Raw genomic sequence first — 19,151 nt, 5'->3', positions numbered from 1 at the left:
AGGGCGATTTCTACCATTATCACTGCATGGTCAGCGTTCCCGAGTGGGCTGTCAGCATTTGTTGTACAATCCTCGGGAACTGTAGTCAGAAACAGATCTAGAAGTGATGCTTGTTGTTCTTGCTGGTCAGGGAAACAGGTTGGAAACGTAACCATTTTTGATAGGGAGTGAGATATAGCAAAAATATGTGTTGTGCTGCCTGTGTGTGAATAGAGAATCCAAGCCAGTTTTTGTGGTGAACATTAAAGTCACCAAATACATGGACTTGTGCGCTAGTGTCGTGGGAGAGTGCTGTGTCTATACTGTCAGAGACTTTGTTTATTATGGTGCAGTCCTGAGTCGAGGGAGAGCAGTAGAGAAAATAAAAGTAACTAATGTTGTGTTGTATGTTAAGTCTAAAGCACATAAAGGCTTCATCGTCCGTTTCTAGGTTTGTTTCCCTAGTCAGGGGGAGGGTATTACGAATGTAGACTCCAAGTCCGTGCATATGTCTGTCAGAGTCCTTACGGCAGAGTGGGAGATAGCCAGGCATGTTAAAGTAGTTAGAGGGGATGCAGGAGTATAGGTTAGTCTCGCTTAGTGCTAAGATATCCAGGGTATTTGTTAGGAGAAATGCTTCAACATCAGCTAAATTAGTTCTAAGCCCACGGATGTTAGTGAATGCAAGCCTCAAGGGAGGAGGCAAGTTGAATTTGTTTGTCCCTAGGCCTGGTTTAAGCTTATTTTTTTTTATTGTAGTGTCATCATGTTTTTAAAGAGATTCAGTTATGTTAGGGGGAGCTGAACAAGAGGTTATGCAGGATATCAGACATGCAACACAATCAGACCATTAGCTGACCTTTCTTCAACTAGGACTGTGGCCTCGGGATAGCCCATCGGGGATGAGTGCAGAGTCCCTTTCCATGCGCGTCATGGCACTACAAACATCCCGATATTATACAACTGTTGATGGAGCAGCCACTCTAAGCGCTACCAAAGAGTTAGGGCTCCTGTACTACCAGTCGGAAACAGCAGCCAGGAACTGTCAATCCGGTACCCTCAGCTCATCAGAAGAAGATCACCCCAATCTAATTGCACAGGCATGCGTGGTACTCAAGCACTCCCAAGTGCCCAGTTATGAAGGGTGGGATGTGTCGGGAGTGGGGGAACGGCATTCAATGCCCTAGACAAGAAACAAGATCTACCACTAAGTGTTTCGTCGATTCACCTGTGATAGTGTCTCTGTGCCTGACTAATAGGCAAAGAAGGAGTATGGAAGCCGGCGATAGACAGAGCCTATCTACTCCTTAAGCAATTTAGGTTTGCAGACCGGTAATTTGTTTGAGTCACCAGCTCTAGGAAGGTTGTCGTCCAAGACTGGAGAGGCCTCCCTTCCCTTTGGTTTAGTTTCAGAGTTTTCCTTCTCCTAGACGGGTGATCTGGGAAGATCTACTGGGTCCATCAGCCCTGAGAGGGTTTGCTCCACGTCTGGGTCCTACTCCACGTATTTCTGCGACCCCGCATGGTTAGTTAATGTTGCAGGGTTAGTTTGTAAAGGTTATATATCTAATGAATAGTTACACTCTTCAAAGTGATTTAGGAGCATGCAGTGGAAGCAGTTTTGTGGGGAGGCTTGTTAGTTAATGTTACAGGATTAGTTTGTAGAGGTTATATATCTAATGAATAGTTACACTCCTCAAAGTGATTTAGGGGCATGTAGTGGGAGCAGTTTTGAGTTAAGGCTTGTTAGAAAAGCGTTAGTGCAGATTAGGACTTTTACCTTAGGTTTTTTTCATTTTTTTTTTTTTTTTTATAACTTTATGTTAGTTTGGGTTCAGGATAACGTTATAGTTTGAGTAGGTATTAGGAATTGAGCTAAGAAATTTTGCCCAGTCACTGTATATTAAGGTTTACGGAGGTTAGGGTGTAGGTGCAGTACACTCAGGGTGTGACTGGAGGTACATTTTAGGTTATGGTGTATTTCGTATGTATAATTGAGTAATATATATTTAGGCAAGTTTTCAGTAGATGCAAATAGGAGTTGTCAGTGTTTCCACTATTCAGGGGGAGATAGTTTCAGTTTTCATTTAAGAGTCATAGAGAGTTTTGCATGGCAGGGAGTATCGGATTGGTTTAGTATTGTTTGTTGCAGAACCATCTACGAAGAGGCAATTGCTATGTAATGAAGATCGCTTTGCATCCGAGTGCATACTTTGGCTGGTAAGTATCTAACTGGGTAGGAATGAACTCTAATGTATGTCAGGGGTAGAAATGTATAGATGTTTAGTGAAGACCGTTAGGCGGTTAGTATGTGAAAGTTAGGAACTTGAGGTTAAGGATTCCACTACTGAGGCGTATGTATAATGTTGGGTTTTAGTGGCAGCTAGAAGGGGGGCAGATTGTTAGCTATCAAGGGTCGGGATTATTTACTTACAGAATACAGTAAAGTTTCATTTGGATTTAGAGTTTACAGTATTGTTTTGGTTTAGTTTGGGAGAAAAGAATAAAATCTACCTTTCTTTTCCCCTATTTTGCATGCAGGTTAGCTTTCTTCCTTTCTTTTCTTATTCTCCCAATTTTCTGTTTGTTTGAAAACTTGGCAGTTTTCCCCATAAACCTAAACACTCTTGGATTTCCTTTCAAAAAGAAAATTACCTGTAATAAAAAATTAACATGGTTTTATTACATATTCAATATGGCAGATGACCTGTTTTAACACAGTAAAATATACAATGTTTTATCTAAAGTTCATAGGGAGTCAAGAAGATTAAAATAGATCAAAACTGTTTTATAACTTTACACAAAAAAGGTTTCACTGTTAAAATTTAAATCGCGGTATATTTTTATCCATTTGTTTTAATTCTGTTCCAGCCTTTGAAGCATGTTTAAATCATAAAATATTTCTTTAAAAATATTTAAAACCATCTTGTCTTCCTTTCTAGGACTGCACACATTTTACAAAAAAGGACATTCTAAGGTAAAACACATGTATTTTTTTCTAACCGTAAATAAGCTTCTTTATTTATTTAAAATTCCTCCTTGAACATCTCTTGGCTTAATCAGTAGTTTGATGTATATTATAAAAAAAAAAAATCTCACAAAATATTTTGGATCAAATTCTCTGAAATGCTTCATAAGACCAGTGGCATGCAGAGGGGGTGGTGATTTCAAATCATATTCAAACTATCCTCTTTTCTCATGAAATTTTGCAAACCAATCAGACTCCTGAGCTTATCAATTTCTATCGAACTTTTAAAGGACTACTTCCAGACCACTTGAGATTTAGACAGCAGCTGAAAGAGCTTTCCGACGCCAACAAAGAACGACATCAGGTAGATGCTGATCAAAGCTATCTTCACTTGAAGATATATTGATGCTGATCAAAGCTATCTTTACTTGAAGATATATTTGCTCAAAGAAAACTTTCGGTAATTAATCAACTTTGTAACACTTCTGTTTCTTTATTTACTGTTTTTATTTATTTTTTTAAGTGTTCGCAAATTGAATTTGAAGAAGACACAATCAAACAATTTACCCAATCTACATTTGGTAAATTCAAATCTTTCATCATAATAATGTTCTCATATTTGATGTGAGAGACATGGTATATAATTATTCCGATTTTATTGTATAACACTATGAGTACTGATTCTTCGATCCAAGCAGATTATTTGGACGCTGATTATTGAATCTTCATGGTTTGTTGACATGTCTCAGCTATTCATTCCTTCTCCTGTCCTCTCTTGATGTTCTCTTCTTTTCAATAACACAAGTAATGAATGTTATTTATAAAAAGCAGCACAAAATTATTTGAGGTTTAAAATATATATATAACCCTAACCCTGACCTCCATAAGGGAAAGAAGCTGCATTTATCTATTAAATAATCGTCGCTAATTCAGTAAAAATAGAAATATATGATCTGCTCATTTGCCAAGCCTAAATAGTGGCTTCTTTCTCTGTCGTATCTGCCTACGTACATAACTCTAATTGGATTCTAATGAAAAAGTCCACTTTATACTTTATGTGGAAATTTCTGATTCTAACCTTATTTTAGCACATCTGTATCTAAATATTTGTACAACTAAAACACAAGAGTTCTAGACGTAAAGATTAGTAGCATTGCATGTCGATTTTAATCTTCACAAATGAATATTAAAGTAGTTAAAAGCTGTTAAACAAATTTACATGGTTGAGACACTGGAAATGCTAATGTTTCAGACAAATGGTCGGTTAAAACCAGAAGTCCTCGTCAGACGACTTAATAAATGGTTGATTTCCACAGAAAAAAACTAGTCCTCAAAAGTATATATCTTGCTCTTCTTTTATTAAGCACTCTTATTAACCTCGTTAAATTCATTAGTTATCAATCTTGAATACCTTTAGCCTGGTATATATATATATATATTATATGTCAGGTCATGTCATATGCTACTGGTACCATGTAACCCAGTACTACCTGCCTCATGGTCGGGTCACCGGCGACTAAACTGGTTCCCCCAGCAGACTTGTTTGGTGAGGAGGGCGGCTAGTCTCCCTGAAGGATTAAAAACAAGACCTTCCAAAGGGCGAATGAACTCTTTTTCTGGGTCAACGGCCAACTAGCACCGTGTATATTTGTGTGTGTGTATATGTGTATTGGGGTGGAGAGGGCTCCCGTAAGCCGTGGTGAAGGCAACCTTTCTAGGAGAAGCAAATATCTGATTTAAAAAACCATAAAGCGGAAGACCAGTACCCGCATTAAGCTGGTCTGCAGTTTAATTTGTTACTGGCTATCTTGCTCTTGCTTGTTGCTGGATCTCAACATTTTGAACCGAGAGAGAGACTTAGCTGTCGTACAAAGCTAAGACTCTGTAACATCATCTTTGTATAGATACTCCCTCAGGTATTTGGGCTCATGGATTTTAAATGTCTGAGTGAGTGGCACTCGTCTGACAAGACGTTGCAATCATCATCATATATATATATATATATATATATATATATATATATATATATATATATATATATATATATACCAGGCTAAAGGTATTTAATTGTAATTTTTATTTTATATATATATATATATATATATATATATATATATATATATAAAATAAAAATTACAATTAAATTTACCAAAATGACCCAAGATGGTAAAACTAAAAAAGTATATTATAAATATTAAAGAATTAATATTTATAAAGTAATCTCAACCAGATGTAAAAGTTCGATAAAATCAAATAGGAGATAGAGCTTATAATAAGCGCAAACAGTAAATAAAACATGTTAAAAACATTTTGAACAAGAGTTAAAACATATTTAATTTGAAAAGGAAACATTTGATAAGTGAATAGTCCTTAATCCGCGGGGTTTCGAAGAAATACTTTCCTTCTCATCAGAGGGTAGGAATTAGCAAAATGCTGGATCGGATTTTGCATACAAAAGTATTTGATGAAACTTACTTGCAGTTTCATCAAATATTTGAAAGTTTCATATCTCTGTTGCAGATATTGACGATCAGAGACAAAGAAAGCTACTCCTGCCATAAATGTGCATCAGAAACAGAGATGCATCATTGAATTCCTGGCAAAAGTGCATTGAGAATAGAAAGGTCTACATAGAAAAATAAATTCTGCACAAAAATGTGCTCTTTTTAACTTTACTACTCCCATATTCGTAGTCCTTCAACTTTTTCTGTTTAAAAGTACAAATAGGAGGCTTTAACTTTTGTAACAACCCTCATGTGACAAAGCATGCTCTGAACGCTCATGCGCAATCATCGTTCATCATTAGTAAAAGTGCATTGAGAAAGTTGGTGACTATGTAGAAAAATAACTTCTGAAGCACAAACGTCAATTCTTTTTTGTCGTAGCACTCACATCTTCGTAATTCTTAATATTTTTGTGTTAAAAACATGGGAGTCTTTACTTTTGGAACAACCTTTATTTATATATATATATATATATATATATATATATATATATATATATATATATATATATACCAAGTTAAAGCTATTCAGGAGAGAAAACTGGTGAATTTAATAAGGTTATAAAGAGTGCTAAATAAAAAAGAGCAAGAAATATTTTTATTGATATAGACAAAATTACATGGTTGCGACACTGGACTTGCTAATGTTTCAGACATGTGGTTGATCAAGACTACAAGTCCTTGTCAGGCGACTTAATAAAGTTTATCTTCCATTAAAAAAAATCCAGTTCTTAAATGAAAGATGAGAGAATAATTTGTTTAAAAATAAAACATATTCAACAAAAACACTCTAATAGTAAGTTATAGTCGTAGTGATAATTTTGAAAAAATTATCCAAAAAACACAATAGAAAAATATTAAATAGCAAGAAAGAACCAAATGTATCTGAACTCAAACACACTAGATCCTGCAATTGTCTAAACAAGCCTGAATGCCCATTTAATCACAGTTGTTTCGTCACATTCGTAGTATAAAAGCAACTATTACTACTGAGTAAAACCCAAATCTTGATATTATATTGGCATGGCTGGTGACACCTTCAAAGAAAGATTTTCCAATCATAAATGTTCTTTCATTAATCCCAAATATAAAAACAGAACATTCACCACATACTATAGAAATTTAAAAGAGCAAAATCTTACACTATTTGTGAAATGGGACATTTTAAGGACAACTAGCACTTGCAAATCTCTTAATTCACCTTGTTACCTGTGCTTGAGTGAAAAACTGTTTATTACCATATTCAAGGATAGAGATAACAAAATGAAATCTCTGTTAACTGCAGACACTGCAAATCCCACCTTCTTAGCCATTTTAATGCCTTTTTATAAAATTCGTTTTAACTATTTCCATCTTACCTTACTATGAACTATATAGATGGCCAGATTGTGGTCTTTACATGTGATAAGCAGGGTTGACTTGTTGCATACCTGGCTTGTTTTTATTATAAGCTATTTATAACCTTCTACCTATAACCTCATCTATTCTCATTTATAATTAGGATAAGTTGCAAATTAACCCTAAGACACATACTTCTTTATAATCTTCATTTATAACTCTAAATTTCCTTCTTTTATCTTTTACTCTTTTATTTTGTTATTATTTTATTATTTTTTCTGAGGTATTAACTTTCCTTACCCCTTGTAGCTACCTCTCTTAGTCTCATTATTCTTAATATTCAATGATTTCCCAACTATTAATCTCTACTATAGTTTTATCTGCTTATTACCACTGATTTTTAACTACCATTTCAATTTTCCATCATTTTTTATAAATTCTAATATTTTAATTTTGAATTCTACCCTTATTGAAATAAAATTGCATTTTTTATTATATAAAAATATTTATATTGAAGTTCTGTATCCACGGGTGCATCTAGTTTTTACTGTTACTTATTTTATAGCTTTTTACTTCTATTTTGCTTCCATAGTTATTACTCTATATTTTATATTTTATTTTATTATTCTAATTATATTTCGTTGATTTTCTATTTTGCATTTGATATAATTTTTCATTACTTTCCAAATATTTATCACTACAATTCTACTACTTGAATATTTTTTATTTTATTTTTTTATTATTCATCATATTAGTTATTATTGTGTACATATTTTATTACATTTTTATTTTCATTTTATTTTATTTTTCGTTATAATTTTTATTTTATTTTTATTATTATTACCATTATTATTATTATCATTATTATTAATGTCATTATTTTCTATAATTATTTTATCAGTATCATCATTTGTTATCATTACTGCTATTTTTAATTTTAAATTTAATTTTAATTTTACATGTCTTGTAAAACGAAAGTGGATATATATATATATATATATATATATATATATATATATACACACACATATGTATGTGCGTATATGTATGGGTGTATGTATATATTGATGTATATATGTAGGTATAATTACATGTGTATATATGTCTGGATCGATGTATATGTATGTGTATGCCAATGTATGTGCATGTACTGCATTAAATTATGCCTTTAATATACTCATAAAATATACTTCCCTAGATTTCCCTCTTTTATTACCAAGTTTTTTCTGCTCAATCTTTTTCAGAACAAATTTCCTGTTTTCACACCTCCCCTTTCCCCTTTACAGATAGCTTATTTACGTTTACTCTCTCTCTCTCTCTCTCTCTCTCTCTCTCTCTCTCTCTCTCTCTCTCTCTCTCTCTCTCTCTGTCTTATTATGCAGTAATTAACCTTTTTCTTCTCCACTTATACTGACAATCTGACTTACACTGGATCTTATTCCCCCCTTTTTTGTTCTCTTATTTTCTTTCACCTCCTTCTTCTTCCTTCGCTTTCAATATCTTGAGTTTTAAATGTCACATAACCTCTCAACCTTTCCCCCTAAACTTAACATGTTTTATTTTTAAACAAATTATTCTCTCATCTTTCATTTAAGAACCGGTTCTTAATTAAGAACTGGCATGGCAAAATCTACAATCTTTCAGGACTTTTTCTTCTTGTGAACTATTATGACATCCAGTCTTCTTGCTGGAATGGATTTGTTTGAATGGATTTATCTGTTTGTATATCCACGTTCCATAGGATCTTGTGACTTTCATTTTCTAGTGCTGCTGTCAGTTTGTGCTTGTAACATTTGTTTGTGTGTTCAAGATGCAATTGTCTGCATAATTGTCAGTGTCTTACCTCCCCTTCTTGACTGTGTTTATTTTAATATTCTTTTTGTATTTTTGGTCAGTTTGTTGCATTCACTTATGTGATTTATTCATTCGTCTCTTTCTCCAGAGAGTCTGTATTTGCTATTTTCTTGTGTCTTGTTAATCCTTGCTTTGATGTGGTGGGTTCTAATCATGTATCTTGTGCAGCTGTTATTTGGGATTCAGTTTCCTAGTTTAGGTTTCTTTTTTGTAGCCATTTTTAAGTGTTTCGTTAGTCTCTTCGTTTGTAATCGATATGAATCGTTTGTTTCTATCCCATTCTTCTTTTTTCGCCTTCTTCTTCTTCTTTTTCTATTTTGTTTGTTTCTTCAGTGTCTTTTGCTCTAGTGATTATTCTGTTGGTGTTCTGCATTATATATTTTTCTAATTCTTTTCTTGTGTACAGTCTTCTATACAAACCAGCCCTCTTCCTTCATCTTTCCTTTTTACATAGAGTCGGTCATTATCCTTTGGGTGTAGTGCATTGTGCATTGTCATGAGATTGCTGGTTTTCTGGTCGAGATTCCTCAGTTCTTCTTTGGTCTAACCTATAAACGGTCCAGAGTATCAAGTGTCAAGTGACATTGCCCGTGCGTTTATACGTTTAAGGTTAGTTTTGAGGAGTTTTCCTGTTCTTCTGAGGTATTCCTTTACAATTTTCTTTTTTATTTCGGTTGCTTTGATGGAATCTGCTTCCAAAACTCCCAAGTATTTGTAGCGGTCATGTTCACCTCGTCTCAGTTTGCTTGGGTAGTACCATACATTGCGTTGCTTCCAGTTTTCCCCTCCTCATGATCAGCAGTGTACACTTTTCCATGACAGATTCTATTTGGATATCTTAGTTATTATTATTATTATTATTATTATTATTATTATTATTATTATTATTATTACTACTATAACTATTATTATTATAATTACTATTATTAATATTACTATTACTCTTATTATTACTATTATTATTATAATTATTATTATTATTACTATTATTATTAATATTATTACTATTACTGCTATTATTATTATAACTATTACTATTATTATTAATATTACTATTGCTATTATTATTATTACTATAACTATTATTAATATTACTATTAGTATTATTATTATTACTATTACTATTATTATTACTATTATTATTATTACTATTAGTATTATTACTATTATTACTATTACTATTATTATTATTACTATTATTATTAAAATTATTATTAATACTATTATTATTATTATTTGTATTATTATTACTATTATTACTATTATTATTATGATTATTACTATTATTATTACTATTATTATTATTACTATTATTACTATTACTATTATTATTGATATCATTATTATTACTATTTTTATGATTATTACTATTATAATTATTATTATTACTATTACTATTATTATTACTATTTCTATTAATACTATTACTATTATTATTACTATTATTATTACTATTATTATTACTATTATTATTATAACTATTACTATTATTATTATCACTATTATTATTATTACTATTATTATTACTATTACTATAAGCATTATTATTATTGTTAGTAGTAGTAGTAGTACTATTATTACTATTATTATCATTACTATTATTATTATTACTATTATTATCATTACTATTATTATTATTACTATTATTATCATTGCTATTATTATTATTACTATTATTATTACTGTTATAATTACTATTATTTATATTATTATTATTATTATTATAATTATTATTATTGCTATTATTATTACTACTACTATTACTATACTTAATCTTACTATTACTACTATTATTACTATTATTATTATTATTTTTATTACTATTATTATTGCTATTATTATTACTATAATTATTATTACTATTACTATTATTATTATTACAATTATTATTATTATTACTATTATTATTACTATTATAATTACTATTATTATTACTATTATTATTACTACTATTACTATTATTATTACTATTATTATTATTGTTATTGTTATTATTATTATTACTATTATTATTACTATTATTATTATTATTATGTTTATTACTATTACTATTATTATTACTATTATTATTATTATTATTACTATTATTATTACTATTATAATTACTATTATTATTACTATTATTATTACTACTATTACTATTATTATTATTATTATTGCTATTATTATTATTATTATTGCCATTATTATTATTATTATTATTACTATTTCTATTATTATTATTATTATTATTATTATTATTACTATTATTATTATTATTATTATTATTATTATTATTATTATTATAATTATTTACTAGGAGTTTTCATACAGGCCATCGTCAAAGAATTCTCTTTGAGAACACCTGGTGGTGTTCCCTCGAGTCTGAGTGACAACAAATCTTTCCAGATTTCCAGTATTTACCACATCTTTTGATAACCTTGCAGAGAAAGGGACCTTGCACTCATCTCCAGTGAGCATTCTTGAGGCCACATTCCTGCAGACGAGTTAACTGATGGTCTACTTGTGTTGCATGATTGAAGCTATGCACATCCACTTTGTCTAGAAGCTCTCGCCCTAAAACTGAAACTATTAAATGAAATGATAGCTCAATCCAAAATAAGGATCAAATCAGATGCACACTCAAACAACAATTCCCATCCTCCCTTGAAGCTTGCTTTCACAAATATCCGAACTATTAAAACTAATTTATACGATGTAGAATCATTTCTCCTAGCAAACTCCCTGGATATTTTAGCACTAACTTACACTCCTCCAGCCTCTCTAACCACTTTAACATGTCTGCTTATCTCCGATTTTGTCACAAGGACTCTAATAGACACATGCACAGACTTGGAGTCTATATACATAACACCCTCTCCTTTACTAATCAGATAATTAGGCCTTCGTGTGCTTTAGACTAAAGCTACAACATAGCATTAGCTACTTTTCTTTCTCGCTCTCCCTCCCCCCAGGACTGTCTTCTAATCAATCACGTTTCTGACAGCATAGATGTAGCACTCACTCTAGACACTATCACACAAGTACATGTGTTTGGTAACTTAATGTCCACCACACTAATTAGCTTGGCTTCTCTACACAGACACAGCTGGTAGCATTACATATAAATTTTCTATGTCCCATTCCCTGACACAGATTGTAATGTTCCTGACCCATCTCCCAGATTGTCAGGAGTAGCAAGCCTCACTTTTAGATCTGACCACAGTTCCTGAGGATTGTGTAATAAATGTATATGGCCCTCACAGGAATGCTGATCATGTTGTGATAATAATAAACATCAACCCCAAGTTGGAGAGCCATTGCTCAAGACAACAAAGTACTACAATAAAGCTGATTGAAAAGCTATCAAAGCTCACATCAGAGATGCTCCGTGGGGGAAAATCTTTTTTGCAAAATAGTGCAAAATGAGACCACTGGATAGTTCAAAATGGCAATTGAAACGCATGTTCTCATATGAAAGTTTTATAGCAAACCCTACTTTCCCCAATGATTTATTTCTAAGAGCACAGATACCATTCCTCAAAAGCAGCATGCATATCACAGATTTGTCCGACATAAGTCCAGTAAAATACACAAAAGTATTAGAAGCTAGAAATAATTATAAGAAAGAAATAGCTTCAAAATATACTGAATCTACTGAAATACAAAAATTAGGCACTTATGATTTCTGTAAAATCTACAACAGTATAGTAAATAATGAGCAATCAACAATTCCCCCACTATCCAACAATCTTGAGGTTGTTTTCACGGCATCTGAGAAGGCTAATCTGTTTTCCCATCAGTTTGCCTCTAACTATACTTTGAACCCAGCAAACCACTCTCTCCTAGATTTTTCTTTGCGGACAGAAACCACACTAGATGACCTAAATATCACCCATACTCAAGTACATGATATCAAAACCTAGACACCTCAAAAGCATGTTAACCCGATCTTATCCCGGCTATACTATTAAAAAAATGCTCCACTGAGATTGCTCCAGTTCTCTCCAAACTTTTCAATAAATGCCTTAACAAATCCTGTTTATGTTGACACATCAAACTTTGTTTCTGACTAACCAGTTTTCATTTGCTTTTGTATACTGTGTTATTGGAAATAAAATACATTTACTTTATTTTTAAAAAGTACAACATAATAGCACAGCGAATAAATATTTTATAAAATTTAAATAATCCATTCAGTTACCAATGAATTTGTTTACTATTGTAAAAACGATACATCACAACAGTATCTGTCAATAAAAATGATATTATATTAATATTTTTCCTTTAGATTCCAACACGGATAAAACTAAATACAATCGAAATTTAATATAATAAAGGAAAATTTAATATAAAAAAAGAAATTTAATAAAGGAAAATATCTTAAAAATTGTCTTTTATTTAATTTAATTAGTTTCCAAACTTTGTAGGAATCTGATGTTTTTCACAAAATGCAAAGAAACAAAAGCTAAAATAATTGTAAATCAAAAAAAAATTTTAATTCTCTTTTCAAAATGGAATTTTTCTGTTTACATTGAAAGGATTGTAGCCTAAGTATTATTTGCCATCCAATTGGAATATTTTAAATGTTTTTGCAGATTTTGTTATGAACTATGAATATGAATACATCCAGGTTTTCCATTTTACAAGATTTTGATGAACTGGTTAAGCTATTAATACCGACTAGTAGAGACACCTGGGAGTGGTATTGAAAGATATGCAAGTCTCGTGCAAGAAACACCAACTGCAACAATGATACTCATGCAGTATAGCGACTTGCCATAGTATTACTCGAAACGGTAGCAAGACTCACTCAACTACTTTAATGATCTTTCGCAAGACATATCTTAAACAGATACACAATCACTCCTATCTTATTACATATTGCAAGAATATAAATGTTATGCTCCAAATAATCAAATTCAAGACAACTTTGTAGTTTTTGTGTCCCTTTGTCTACACTCATATGAAAGATCAGTTCAGCATTTTATTTATCAAAAATATTTTTACTTAAACAAAATGAGTCTATTAGATTCCAATAATTTGAATGATTCTTTATACTCTTTCCAGAATATTCCAGCGCTTCCATAAACTGCAACCCAATGTTATTCCTGAGGAAATGTCAGAGGAAATTGCAAGTACTTTGAAAATGTCCACCTGCTTTTTGGAAGAAATGCCAGAATTTAAGGTTATTTTAATCTTTAACATATCACTAGATCATCCATGATGCATTGGTTTAGTAGTTGATGTGTAATCTGGGAACCCGTAGCGATCATTTGAGATTTAAACCAAGATTCCAGAGTCTGATGACTAAAGCCCTACCACTAAGCCAATTCATGCTAGTACTATATATATATATATATATATATATATATATATATATATATATATATATATATATGATGAGAATAACGGAAATAGTATCCCGATGAAACAGAGAGATGAAAAAAGGAACAAACCAAGTTATGTGTTCATTAACGTTTCGTCTTTATTGTGAGACTTCCTCTGAATGAATGAAATTAATAAAACAAAACATCAGTACAAATATTTGAAAATATATTTTTGATGTAATGAAATGTATGTTCCATTTCAGAAACGAAAAAAGTCGTTGGAAATTCAAAACGGGGGGAGATAGCATTATGAAAGAGAGTAAATTTTTTTTTTAAATGACAAAGGTGTCATCAACATATCGCCAATGATGAAAAGGTCTAGTAACCCAAGTGAATAACACAGATTCCTGGAAACCTAGGAAGATATTAGCTAGGATAGCATCACCCAGGGGGATGGCCATCGCCACCCCATCCAGCTGCTGATACATTTCATTGTTGAAGCTGTTGACCGACTTAGTAGTCAGTTCCATAAGTTCCAGAAAAATCTTCTCTGGAAAAGCAGGGGGGGGGGGTAATGTGCTACAATACAACATATCAGCACATGTTTGAATGGTTTCAGTCTGATGGAATAGGAGTCTGTGTAATCCAAATAATGAAACAACTAAATTATTTGATTAAACAAAAAGAAATAATCAAAATAATATTGCAATTTCTCATCTATATTAATAACAATGGATGTATGTAGGTGTGTTTATCTGTGTGAAAATATTTATCCGATAAACTCTTAAACTACTGGTCATATTACACTGAAATTACCATGAAGTATTAATCATACTTCAAAGATAATTTATACCGAGGAAAATCTTTGTTTAGATGGATGAATAACGCATACAACAATTTGTCAACAAGCTGAAATGCACAATGTTAATTTCAATTTGCCAATACATTTCTATTAGTTTTATGCATATGCAAATTCATTTATGACTTGAAGTGGTTTAATGTTAAGTCTTATCTATCTGTCAATAGCTGAAATGGTAGGGAACACAGCTGGAGCATTAAATATTTTGGTTTGGATTCTAACTGATCAGTACTATATATATATATATATATATATATGTATATATATACTACTATATATATATATATATATATATATATATATATATATATATATATATATATATATATACTCCTATGAATTTGTTTTTCTTTTGTGTGTATCAATATTCATATTAAAAACTCTCTTTTCTACTTATTTAAAAAGGAAATATAATTTTCTTATGTATGGGTTGTGGAATTGTATTCACTAGCAAAAGATCTAGCTAATTTGCATATTCTTTTAAATATTCATTTTAATTAATACCCTATTAGTTTTTTTTTTGTTTTCTAATGGGATGATCATCGTGAGTAAACTATTATGTGTAATTATATTAATGCAGATATTCTACATGATTTATACTTGCATAATATTTGTGTAAAATGTTTATGGTAAACACAAAATTGTTTCCATATATATTTATATATACGTATATATTTTTGTTTAACAAATTTTGCCTACCAAACTCCTCCTAGAGTTTTTGGTCTACAGACATGAAACTTCATATATAAAGTATTTGAATCCATGTAAAACTTTATATTTGGGGTTTAGCCTGGAAAAATCAGTGCAAAAATGTGAAAATTAAAAAAAATTAAATTTGCCAGGTGAAGGTCGAACGCCGGCATTACGAATGCATAATGTAGTAGATATTGGTTCATGTTTTAATTTTTAACCTTGCAGTAAAAATGTTTTCATAGCCCAGTCATTGACGCCAGAGGCAAAATAAATCGTGAGCTCAATGTTTTGGTTTCGATTCTCGGTGGTAGTGCATGAGTCTTTTTTTTTTTATACTTTTTAAAATCATTACTATATATTGCATCCAATCTATCTATCTATCTATGTATCTATCTATATATCTATAAAAGTGAAAATGTCCGTCTATCTTTTCTCTATGGTAGTTAAGGAAGACTATTATACAGAAATGCATTACTTTACATATTCACACTTTTTAATATATACATATGCACCCAACATTATGAACAGTACATAGGGCCCGAGCAAAGCCGGGTGGAACTGCTAGTATATATATATATAAAAGTGAAAATGTGTGTGTGTGTGTGTGTGTGTGTGTGTGTGTGTGTGTGTCATTCTGTCTGTCTGTCTGTGTACATTTTCCTAAACAATATCTCTGTCAATTTTTAGTCTACAGACTCGAAATTTGATATACAGGGTACTGAGATTTGGGAAAATCTTTGTAATGCGTTTTCGGCCAGAAATTTGGCTGTTAAGGGGTCAAAGGTCAACGATTTCACCTTTGAGAACTCTACCAAACTCCTCCGAAATTTTGGCTCTAAACACTTGAAATTTTAGATATAGTTTCCTTGGACATGGATCTAACTTAATAACTTGATTTGAGCCCCAAATAATAAATGTTAAGGGGCCATAATAGGGGTCAAAGTTAAAAAAAATTTGACCTCTGCGGTCTCTACCAAATTACTCAGACAGTTTCTGGTCTAAACATTTGAAATTTACATAAAGGGTATTCAGAGATAGGGCAAGCTTTTTAATTGGCTTGGGTCGAAAATTTGAGTTACCAATATATAAATGTATGTATATATGTTTGCATGTCTGTCTAAAACTTTCGACAGAGGCGACGAATGTTCACAAGATCAGTATCGTTTTGAAGCTCGTCCCTTCAAACGACAAATATCGAAAAATTGGCTAAAAACATTACTTTTTTCACCCTCAACTTGGCACTTTTCAACAGGGAGGGGTCGCTTTTTTCACTATATTTTCGAAAGTCATCCCCTCTTCTTTTCGAATGTCTACCCTTAATTTTAACCTACGTCACTTCTGGTTTGGCAGTGGTCGAAACAGCAAAGACGTCAGGTTTTTCCCCTGTTCTTTTACTCCTTCATGGTACAGGTTCGAGATGGCCTTCCTACTACCATTTTTTTTTTTTTTTTGCCCAACATATACTTCCAAACACTCGGGCAATGCCGGGCAAAAATGGTAATATATATATATATATATATATATATATATATATATATATATATATATATATATATATATATATATATATATATAGTATTCAATAGAGAATTAGCTCTGTAGTAATAAATCTCAAATCTGCATGATTTAAAATATATTTAAGCATATATTTCTACTGGGCAAGCCCCCACCCTCACCCCGCTAGTTTTTAATTTCACCTACACATAAAGTGCGATTTTACTTTTTGTTTTTGTTATATTTTTATAAACAAAAAAAAAATTATCTTTTAATAGACTTATGATCATAGCTGAAACATAATTCGAGAGTAGCCTCCCTTGAAATAACAAAAAATTAATGAATTGCTTACTTTGGGATAACAAGTGCGTTGCTCGCTTTTGAGTACTTAATACGCATAGCTTTGTGCGAAATCTCTAATCATTTCAAAATGGTCGAAGGGAGAGAACCGCTGAAAATTTACTTTTTTTTTCACTTCAGAATTTTGCGTATCAAACATCAAATTTTCCTTGCAAATTTGATGTTCTCATGAACTAACGAATATTAAATATTATAATCACATCTAATTTGTCAAAGTATCTCTTTAGATAAAAAATATACTGATAAGTGGGATACTGTAATACAAAAAACAGGGCAGTCTAAAATGTAGATGAACTGTCAGTACTGACTGCGTACTGTGTGAACTAGCAGTGAAAGTGGGAAAGTGGTTTGAGTTATCGTCTAACCCTATCTTTGCATTATAGAACAGTAGGTTTAGCTTTTTATAACTATTGCATAATTTCTATGTTTTTTTTTTTTTTTTTTTGTTTTTTTGCATCTCTTCTTCTTAATCATAACATGCACTTGCTCACAATGACCTGAGCATCTGGCAATTCCTATGTGATGAGAACACAGCTCGATTGAAAAAAACTCTTTATTCCCTTTTCTTTTATGTTTTTTTAAATCAATTTTCACCCCAAACAAGGTACAGTGCCACTTTGAAGTAGGGAGCTACTATCGAGGACATAAGTTGCAGGGTATTATGAAGGGAGATAAGTAGCAAGATGTTTGTTCACATTACACTTGAACTTCTGCATATCAATACAGTTGGGAAAGCAGAATCCCGGAAGGGAGTTCCAAATTCTTGCAGTTCTGGGGAAGAAAGTATTGGAGTAAAAGACTTTCTTACATTTAGGGGTCTCTACTGTAAAGGGGTAGGACTTAGTTGCTTGTCGGGTTTGTCGGGGTTGTCACGTTGAGGAAGTACAAGTGCTTGTAGTTCGTCAAGGCATTCACCATTAAATTAACACGCAGAGGGAAGCAACATTTCGTTGATGGGACAGAGGCTGAAGCTTAGATGACAGTTCAGGACCTATTAGGTTGGTGACTCTCTTTTGAACCCTGTCCAGGAATGAGAGACAAGCAGCAGTTTTCCAACCCAAATGTGACAACAGTACACCATACATGGGCGAATGGTGGCCTTATAGAGGTACAGGATACTTTCAGGCATAAGTAGTTTTCTAGCATGGTAGAGAGAGCCCATCTTCTTTGCAGTAGCCTTGGCAATCTTACTTTGTGTAACTTTTGCTTTTTTTTTCCAAAACATCATCAAGAGAACCTATTTTGAAAGTGTCCAGGCTATTGGTAGAATAACGACGAATGTGAGAGTTAATTCCCAACAAATGCTTATATAAAAATGTGACAGAGATGTGAAATTGTCTCCATTTACAAATGCAAAGTAAAACATAAGGTTCATTTTTAATGTGAGGAAAATACAATTTCTCAAAAACGGGCACATTTGATTTGATCAAAAAATTAAAATGTTCTCAGTTTGAAAGGGTCTTTTTTTGATTGAGGATAAACAGATATTACACTTTAATCCCAGTTGGAAAGTCAAAAGTCACTTTGAAAGATAAACCATGTAGTTTGTTCATTAGAATTAAAATGACTTGTTTATAAAACCAGTCACACCTAGTTTCCAAACCGTCTAAATGTACACCGTTTTTATCTATTCTAACTTTACATATCCAGCATTACCTGGGATGGATTAAAGTAATTTTACCTTTTAAGTTTATTTGTTTGTACATTTTTTAAGCATCTACAGAAAAATGGAAATAAAATTTTAGTTGTAAGAAAGACAACTCTTTCTATTTTCTTCAATAAAAAATGAGTGAT

General features: G+C 31.7%; 1 protein-coding gene across 2 annotated transcripts in view; it reads left to right on the top strand.

The window, feature by feature from the left end:
- Positions 1–19,151, top strand: part of LOC145292353 (calcium and integrin-binding family member 2-like) — a 46,358-nt gene that overhangs the window by 10,536 nt on the left and 16,671 nt on the right. Inside the window, exons 2-3 of one of the 2 annotated variants that reach the window (XM_080138683.1) lie at positions 2,922–2,956; positions 13,692–13,809. In XM_080138683.1, the coding sequence (XP_079994809.1) occupies positions 2,922–2,956; positions 13,692–13,809 (153 nt within the window). The remainder of the gene's footprint in view (positions 1–2,921; positions 2,957–13,691; positions 13,810–19,151) is intronic. The other variant, XM_080138684.1, reaches the window with a different exon arrangement.

The sequence above is a fragment of the Euprymna scolopes genome, chromosome 13, assembly GCF_053919585.1.
Source record: "Euprymna scolopes isolate OS-2025 chromosome 13, ASM5391958v1, whole genome shotgun sequence".
NCBI classification, from domain to species: Eukaryota; Metazoa; Mollusca; class Cephalopoda; order Sepiida; family Sepiolidae; genus Euprymna; species Euprymna scolopes.
The sequence above is the reverse complement of the archived record's forward strand: the minus strand, read 5'-3'. Positions and strand labels throughout refer to the sequence as shown.